General features: G+C 37.2%; 1 protein-coding gene across 1 annotated transcript in view; it reads left to right on the top strand.

The window, feature by feature from the left end:
* The window catches only part of LOC107731547 (succinate dehydrogenase assembly factor 3, mitochondrial-like), a 13,843-nt gene extending 5,505 nt beyond the window's left edge, over positions 1-8,338 (top strand). Inside the window, exon 2 of the mRNA XM_016542664.1 lies at positions 8,144-8,338. Coding sequence (XP_016398150.1) covers positions 8,144-8,338 — 195 coding nt within the window. The remainder of the gene's footprint in view (positions 1-8,143) is intronic.
* The last annotated feature ends 1,697 nt before the right edge of the window (positions 8,339-10,035 follow it).

Below are 10,035 nucleotides of genomic sequence, written 5' to 3'. Positions count from 1 at the left end.
ATTTCGGTGCCATGCCTGAGCGATCGATTGAAATATTTGTCCTCTGGTTTTCCGAAACGGACGTAAGGAGCATCATCACCGGCACCGCACATGAAAAATAGTTTCCCGACTAGGAAAATGCACATTAACGCAAGTTGGAAAGCTCTAATAATACAAATCCAACACATCTTTGTTGTAACATTAGTGTCCATGTTGTTTTTTCGCATTCTGACTTAAAAGCATAACTCGGGAAATGAGAGCATCCGAAGAGCGCGTGAATGCAGCAGTTACACTTGCTCTGATGGCAGCAGGTAGCCTACCATTAGCTAGCTAAGCTAAACACGCTTAAATTAAAATGCCTAAAGCCAAACTTCACCTTGTAATGACTTGCAATGAGAAGCGTTTCTAAACCTATTGTCCAACAAAAGAGAACATTATAGCGTTTTTACTCCACAACACCAGTCAAATGCTTCCTTTTGTGACCTGATGTGGCTTCTTATCACAGAATGAGGCAGAAAATATGTTCTATATTGTAAAAAAAAGGATATGTAGATGAAAATACCATGGCTTGGAGAACACAGATAAGCCATATATTGTCGCAGGCGAGTGTTTATTGTCTGTATGTTTCATCATTCAAAACGTTTCTATATTCCTTTTAATCGGCTACAGCGATAGCTGGATGCTTTTGTCCATATTAGGGATTTCCTGGAATGTCATGTGTTCTATTACTTCTGTGACGCATATGTGGAGTTTCTGCGTGAGGGCGCCCTCTGGCGTCTAGGATGAATGAAACAGACATTACATGTGGTTATAGTTCTAATGGCCAATCCATCCTGTTTTGGGTATTTTTTTATTTTAAGTATTGGTTCAGACAGCGTTTAGGCACCGGTACCGTATTAAAAGTATCGATTTGACACGGGTATCGTAAAACCGATACCCAACCCTATTATTCACTTCATGCCATTCTGTTTCTTTTGTTGAAATCAAAATGTCATACAATAGCTTTGTGTGAGGAAAAAAAGACCGCAATTAAAGTTATTGTTCACTGATAATCTTCCTCTCTAATGATTTCGACTGGATCATTGTTTGAGTTAAACTTGAGTACAGATTCATTTAGAGTGGTTTTGTGAACTGGATAACGCAATTCATTGAAAAGATTTGACTCAAAATAACAATTTATTAAAGAATCAGACTTCACTAGTTCTTTCATGAACATGCCAAGGACAACTTCAACTTACATTTTGGTCTTTTTCTTGGCAAAGCTGTCTTATGACTTCAGAAGACCTGGAATGTAGCATTCAGGCCACTTTTAAGATGCATTTATGTTACTACTTTGTCATTTTGACAGACCCATTTGCTGTTTACTTTAATTTTAATGAAAAGAGTCACCATTTGTGTTGAAAAGTCATAGATGAAAAGTCATACAGGTTTGGAACAACATGAGGGTGAGAAAATGATGACAGAATTTGCATTTGTGGTGGAACTCAACTCATAGGTGATTCAAGTAGAGTTTGACATTAGCATGTTATTAAGCTATCAATGTGATACTCTGTATTCATAAAATGACACAAATAATGGGTAAAATAGTCAATAGTCTTTTTTATTAGATTCATTGTTTTGTAAATGAGTTCCTTTGCAGCGAAGAAAAAGCATGGTTTGTGCCGAACACAATGCGCTTTTGTGGTCGCAGAGAACATGAAACCATTGAAACTCGATTTACAATTTATGAAATAAACCATTTTGGTACAATATTAGGTCACCACTTTGAAACCTGTAAAACCTGGGTCCTGAATCAACCGTTTGAGAGCATTTTTTTTGTGTGTCAGGAAAATGGCTGATGCCTTAAAGGGAATCTCCTAACAAAAATCTGTCATCATTTACTCACCCTCATGTTGGTCCAAACTTAGACTTAGGGTGCTTTCACACCTGTAGATCGATTGCTTTGTGCTGAAACAGGGATTAAAATTATTACAATGTTGCTTTTTATTCTTGATGCGGTTCGCGTTCACACGGCAAAGTTTGTAAACGGACCAAATTTGTTAATACAAGTCAAACGCGGATCGGATTGCTTTCTCACTACAACTGAACCGCTCCAGAGTTCGTTTTCAATCGAGCTGAAACCACCTCGTTCAGGCGATCTCGGACCGATTGTTTTGGCGCGGATCCGAGCGCGATTGCCGTGTTCACATATGCCCAAACGAACCGAGCTAAGGGGGGAAACGCGCCAGGTTCAGAAACAACGAGCCAGGTGTGAAAGCACCCTCACTTTCTTTTGTGGAGCATAAAAGAAGATATTTTGAGAAATGTCTGAAGTGTTTGTTTTGACACGTCAGTGGGCTTCATTGTCGATTGGTTCCCAACGTTCTTCCAAATATCATCTTATGTGTTCTGTAGAAGAAAGAAAGTCATAAGTCTGGGACGACGTGAGGGTGAGCAAAAACTTCCTTTAAGATGTTGTCTAGGTAAATACTAGCTCACTGGGTTTTGGAATTGCTTCACACTCGGTCTCTGCTCAGCTGTGAATGGAGGAGTCCACTCTGATATTAGTTCTGGGAAGGAGCCAGTGTGTGTTTAAGAACCCCCTCCCTACTCGTTCATTCAGAGGTGAGTGAATCACTGTGGGGTCTCGTTTTTCAAAGCACTGCTAGGAAAAAAAAAAAAAAACAAGGAAGGGCGACGGAGCCAGAAACAGACGTAGAGCGTGCCTCCAAATGTGATTAGGAGCACTGAATGTTCACTTTAATCCAGTTACAGCAGAGCACCCAGGGGACTTCTCATCACCTAATAAATCGACCGCATTGCAACAGACAAGCTTTCCCTGAGGAATAAAAGAAAAGGAGAGAAACAGAGAATGTGATGGAATGAAAGATGTGTGCATTCTTTTTTCATAAATGGCTTTGCCATTTTCACTTGGTGTACAATAAATCTGTTGAATAAATTCCATAGATTTATTTTGTTGGCGGGACCAAAAAAACATATTAGTCTTGGATGCCTATAGTAGCCACATAACAACAAGCTAAAAACCACACCGAACACAATAAAAACCTTATGACAGCCCACAGGCAACCATTCACAACACTTGGTAACCAGGGATATTTTATTTCACTGAAACTTAAACTTTAACCATAACTTTAAACATTTTTGTTACTTGAAATAAAATCAACTATCTGAAACAAAATATTTAAAAATGTAAACTTTTTTTAATTAGTGTCCAAAGCAACATTTCTCATTTTTATTTAGTTTAACTTGATCTACTAAAAACTAAAGCTGAAATATAAAATGAATAAAAACTGCATAGATATATATATAAAGATAATGACAAAACTCAACAAAATTACAAAAGTTTTAATTATGTTTAAAATGAAAACAGAAGCTATAAAAATGAAAAAAAAAAAAATTGTTTTCAAAATATTAAAACTGTTGTAGGACCTCAGTGATACTAAAATAACGATAGTGGCAACTTTTCAATGTGCAAACGCACATTTTCTTTATAAATAATGAAATTAGATCAGAGGCCTGAAATTATCGGGGTGGCAAAAGGGGGAATCAAACTCGAACCTCGGAAGCACGAGCAAGCCATGGTGCATTACCAGAGAGATTTAGATATTAACTCTTTCCCCCGCCAGCATTTAAAAAAAAAAAAAAAAGAAAGTTGCCAGCCATCGCCAGTGTTTTTGATAATTTTCACAAAAGTTTAACATTAGGCAGTTTTGATTTATATGCGGTTTAATGGTTGATGATCATGTTATTTTACCTAATGCATCTGCTTACATGTGCGATCACTTGTTTCTGCTTCTTCTTTGCCGTGTTTTGATCAAGATGTTCAGTACTCTTTCAGAAGATGCGTAATAGCGCCTCCTACCGTACACCAGTGAAAACATTCTGTCAATGGGGAGGAAAGAGTAAAGGGTAAAGTGATAAAATAAAAAGGCGTGGTTGAAAATAATGAGCAGACGAACATGAACATAAGCACCATCAAAATAATAACAAGACCAAGCATTTGAGTTTATTTCTGGCTTATTTTTGATTTCTTGTTGCACATAGCCATCAAAACAGGTGTGACAAATTGCTAGTTAACTAAATTTGCTGGTTCACAAACTGTAAAAAATAAGTTTAGTCCAGTATACTTGTGGTTTTCATTTGTTTGACCTTGAAGAAATGATCCAGGAAATACACTGAACAAAAAATACACTGAACGCTACACTTTTGTTTTTGGTGTACATAGAAAAAGTCTTAGATCTTTGAGTTCAGCTCATGAAAAATGGGGGCAAAAACAAAAGTTTTGCGTTTATAATTTTGTTCAGTGTATTTCACACATAAGGTGTGCAACCTTATGTGCGAAATATTTCCTGGATCATTTCTTCATTCAGTTCATATGCTCCACAGCATTATATAATCATCATGGACCAATGACAGTTCCAAGGTGTTTCACAGTCAGCACAAAGTTTTCTGTTAAGTAAACCACCAAAATGAACACCAAAACACTTTTGTTTTAGACAGATTTTGTTGGAGAATTGCTTGTTTTTGTTTTAAGTATATCGGTGCCTTCTCCATTAACCATCTCCATTAACCTCAGGTTGCTCCCATGGGATGTAATAATTGTACTATGAACAAAAGTACTTTACTATTTTACCATATTTCACTTTGGATAAAAGCATCTTCTAAATGATTACTGACATAACAGTGAATCCACTGGTATTTCAACTGCACGTTTCCAAGCTATTCTGTACATACAAAGTAGTGGACATAGAGCTAATCTATTTATCGGTATAGATCTTTAAATTTCTGTGCCCTTGGGAAAGTCAGGCTATTCCAGACAAGCATGAAACGGGTTGCCTGATTACGTCATTGTGATGGGAAATGAGGTGTTTATATTCAGAAGGTGAGCTTCACCAAAAAGCTTGCCATTCAGCATGCCCACATCCCCTCCATTCTTAAAATATTACTCCTTGGCAAATGTTCAATCTAATTACATTATGTAGAGGAGGAAGCTTCTCAGACAAATGGCTTTTTGCTCCCAAAATTGAATTGCATCCAAATTCCAAGACGTTAGGAGAGTGAATGAGAGTTCTTCATGGTTTTGTTTTCAGAGTTTTTCTGAATGAGTCTTTCTGTAATGTCTTGTAGGTTTGATCGTAAGCAGTCATGACAGATGTGTTGGACAAGTTTCAATTAAGATGTCAGAAAACCCAAGCTCATATGATCGAATCAGCGGTATGGTGCAAATATGGTTAGTGTGGCAGTCTGGGACTGTGTGTACTAGAGACTTACAAGGATATTTGTATATTACAAATTGGGGATATAAATATTATGTAACAAATCTGGTTCAAATTCTGATTCCAGTCAATTATTCTTTTAGTACTTTTGAGAATATCCAACCCACAACAAAACCGATACGTTAACAATTTAGTGATTGTTTTAATGATCAAAATACTTTTCAATACAGCAAAACTGTATAGTGAATCTCTAGCTGTAAGTACACATGAATCAGACATGACTTGAAGGTGATTTGCTGTGAGTGTGGGAATCATTAAGACTGAATCAAACCAAGTCTATTTGAGTGATTCATTTAAACGAACATGGGTGTAAAGTATTCGAGTAAATGTAATTAGTTACTGTGCTTAAATATATTTTTGGCTACTTTGTAGTTTTACTGAGTATCAAAGATATTAGCAACTTTTACTCTCTGGTTGACTACATTTTTTAATAAGTAGATTTACTCTTTACTCCAGTACATTTGTGATGAGTAATGCAACTACTTTAAGGCTGGGCGATATGATATTATCGGATATTGCAATATTTTTGAAGGCGATTATTGCCAAAAAAAAATTACATATCGCTAGGGATGGGTATCGTTAAGGTTTTAACGGTATTACTACTCTTACCGATACTGCTTATCGATTCGGTACTTTAACGGTATTCTTATCGGTACTTTTTGTTTATATATATATATATATATATATAAATCTGACAAATACAATAAAACATACATACAAATGAAATGAAATAAACAGTGCTTTCATTTTTCCATGAAGGTCTACTAACATTACTGTTCAGGTAAGTAATTACAAGTAATTAAGTATTACAAGTAAGTTAAGTAATTACAGTTTTCACTGTATGTATTGATAGATTCATACTTATTAAAGCTATAACGTAATACAGATTAAGAGCTGTGAGTGATTTTGTCTTTGCATTTTGTTGTTTGTTGTTTGATTAACTGATGGCCCAAGCGCCAGTCTGTCATGTTAAGACAATATATTGACACACATCGGATTTTCTCCCAACTGTTCTCGTCCACTTAAGACATAAAATGTGTTTAAGTAAATACTCTCCAAGCCGGCCATTTTGACATATTTTGTGTGTATTTGATCGTTTGGACATGCCCGAAGCTCAAAGTGTAATTAGCTTGTCCGTTTTGGAGCGCGTCGCGTGCACACATTTCAGCCTGGGGAACAGCGCCTCTTGTGCGGATTGTGCTTTCAACGTTTTATTATCAAACATGTCCCGCAAGTTATCAACATTATAAGACGGCCTTTTTTCAACAATCACCGATTGTGCTGATTCTGACTTTAAGTTTTGGTTTTAGGGAGGAATGAATGTGCACCGCTGTGAAGGGAAAAAGTTGCGCTAGAAGAAACGCGGCAAAAATGCATCATAGACAAATGTTTGAATATTATTGCATATAAAAACAGCTGGCGACTGGTGAGATAGAATTTGCAAGATAATGTATCTATAGCAATAATAAATGTATGTGTGTTTTCTTAATTTCTCCAGTACCGATAGCAGAACCGTTAACGTCAGAGCTTATCGATACTCCAGTCTTTCATAATTTAGCCCCGGGACCAATTACATACCGGGTTGCGGTACCCATCCCTACATATCGCCCAGCCCTAAACTACTTTTTACATTTTGAATGGCACCAAACTTTTTCTGCAGCATTTTGTGCTACTAAAGAAGTGATATTGCTATCTACAGGGCATTGAAGGTACTATATCTTGTGTGTTTTGCCCTTACTCACCCAAACTTGTCAACATGGCTATTTTATGTGAATACTAGTGCATTAGCAGGTAGTTGTGAATCACAGGTGTTTCATATATGAGATGAGGACATGGCCGAGAACTGTTTTGAAGGATATTGGTTTAAGAGGCTGTTGTGTCGACCTTGATTTATTGCAATTTTGAGGTGTTCAGTTTTATTTTGATTTCAGAAAATAAACATGATTTATTTTCTCGCAAATCAGTTTTTTCTTGTTTTTCACTGGCATTTCTCTTAGGTGTTGAGGACTAGTGCACCTACATTCAGCCTACATGAGTATAATGCTGTTAAAATCAGATACTCTTAAGACTTTTACTCAAGTCATATTGTAATTCATGTAATGTAATGTAATAATTCATGTAATTGAGTCACTGTTGCTAATTTTCGCTGTAAGGTCTGTACTTTTTCTCAAGTACTAATGTATCGGACTACAATGGTCACGCTGTATGTTTGTTCATTTCTTTCATTGTGGTGCTGTACATTCAGTATAAAACACAGTCTGTGAGAATATTTTGATGCTGTTTTGTCCATGGTAGCAAAATAATGTAGACCTTGAAGAACAGTGCAATAGTGCGTCATGAAAATAGTTGAAGAATGCACTTTGAAGAGCCAGTATGTTTCGACAATGGAATAACCGTTCTTTAACAAGTTAACAAAAAGAACCTGCAACTCTGATACGTTGAAGGCCAATTTTACTTGAAAGTAGAAGAATGTCAGTTTTGTAAGACTTTTTGTAGACCTGTGTGGACCTTTCATACAGATGTTAATCACTGATATAGGGGAGTGATTTCAGCAGGCTGCGAGAGAGCAGTAGGCATTGACCTCCATTAGACCTTGTGGATTCCCTGATCCTACATATCACCCAGCAACCCCCATGACCTGTGTTTCATCATGTGAATTGCAATCAATGAATCTCCAACAAATGGATATAAATCATTGTCACAGTCTGTAATAGTAAATCAATAGCGCTTTATCAAATGAATACCTCACTTGTGTCTGAATGTAAAATCAATCAAAGAAACGATAACAGGCACACGAATGTTGAGGCTTTGGTCACGTCACCAACGTTCAACAAGTTGCTTATGTTTTCATAAGTAATGCTCTTGTCTCCGTCTTATTTTCTGTGTAGAACTACAAAGACACCCTACAGACGCAGGTGCTGGAAGCGGTGGGAAACAAGAAGTTGGCATTTGGCGCTGATTTATCAGAAGAGAAACTCAAAGACTTTCAAGACGAGCAGATCGGACACCTTTACGAGCTTATGCTTGAGTCCACAAAACCCAACCGGCAGTTTGATATTCAAGACGAGGGAATACCAAAGTAACACCCTCTGAAGGATCTCCTCTCTATGGGGAAGTCGTCCCATCGGGACATATTTTGACTCATTATAAAGTACTTTTGTTCATAGCAAAGACTGATGATTACATTAAAATGCTTCAAAAAGTCTTCGTTGTTGCTTCTTTTTGATGTTTCTGAGGATGAAAGGAAAAGATAAAGGTGGCTTTGTGATCAGCAACTATAATGAGGATGCTTGAGCTTTGGTAACAGCACCACCACTGGTCAAAATTTCATTATGTCTTTAAACGTATGTGTGAAAGGGTTAAACTCACAATTTTTTCTATCCATTTTGCAAAGCACTTCTTGAAATGCTATGAGTACCAATTTTTCAAGGTCAACCATTTGCCATTCTACCATTTTGAACAGATTCACAATAGTTTTTTCATGGCAGCTCTTACACAGTTTGTCTAGTCTTGCGTAGTCAGATCTTCAGACTGACGGCAGAAGGTCTGGACTCCATTGCAGCTTCCATTGGCCAAAGATCCCTAAGAGGCCATCTGACCGACATGTAAAGCAACCAATCACAATTTGCTTTGTTCAGTGTCATGATTTGGGGAATGAATTCAATGTCCCTACAATAACAGACCGGCGTGCATCTAATAAATCATTCATCCAAGAATGTTGTGAAAGTTTACTGCAACAGTGGTGTAGAGTATATGACGTGAACTTCACATACTTAAAAAAAAAAAAATCCAGTGTTTAGCTGATCCTGGTAAGCGATCACTGTCAGTTTTAAACACAATGGCTTGCTTTCTTCTTCCATGAGGGAGTTTGGCATCACAACAGCTTTGTTTCCAAGCAGGCCGTCTAAGAACACACGTCTCCCAGAAAACCTGTAGAATTCAACCAATCAGATGACGACTTTGAAACTCTCAAATTGTTTTCCATTTTGAGTGCCATATGCATCAACAGTCCATAAGCTTCAGGCCAAATTGGATTTATTTTAATTTCCAAAGCCATTTAACCTCTAACACTCCAAAAACAGGTGATTGCAATGATGGTAAACAGGAAGTGAGGCTTTATCTCAGCAGCGTATTGACATATTGAAAGCTGTTATTGTCATTGGCATCATGTGCATACAGGAAAAGTTTGCAGACACATTAATAAGCCATTCTCCAGACACTCTTTGCCTTCATTACAGATTAAAAAAAAGCCCAAATCAATAATGCTTCTTTCACTCTCTGAATTATTAGATTAACTGAAAAATAATACCTCATTAGCCTGAGACAGTATCTGCTTATACACTTTCACAGTAGCGCTGCACAAAAAGCCTCTGCGCTGTCAGCTAACATCAGCTGATTGGTTGAGAGATATTTTCCCCCATGTTGAACTTTACCAAATACTGCACTGCAAGACAAGCATCTTTAGTCAAGTACGAAAACAAATTTAGTCGGCACTGAACGCTGAAATCGATGGCTTGTGAAGAAATCAGTATTCATGCGAGAGCATGCACACAGTTTCAGTACAAATAATGGCAAGGAACGGTCCAAATTGTTTTGAATAGAGGCGTTTAAGCGGAGGTGGTTTGTTTTGTTGCACTTAGCACGGCACCCTCATCACGCAGATTAATTTCTGAATGCCACTTCAATCATAAAACACACCGTAATGACACAATACAGCTCCTATAAGTGTACACGAGCCATAAACAGTGATCTCCCACAACAAAAACTCCCAAAAACATTG

Source organism: Sinocyclocheilus rhinocerous, unplaced genomic scaffold, assembly GCF_001515625.1.
Source record: "Sinocyclocheilus rhinocerous isolate Xijiao unplaced genomic scaffold, SAMN03320098_v1.1 scaffold429, whole genome shotgun sequence".
Classification (NCBI taxonomy): domain Eukaryota; kingdom Metazoa; phylum Chordata; class Actinopteri; order Cypriniformes; family Cyprinidae; genus Sinocyclocheilus; species Sinocyclocheilus rhinocerous.
Note: the sequence above shows the minus strand (reverse complement) of the source record. Positions and strands in the feature narration are given on the sequence as shown.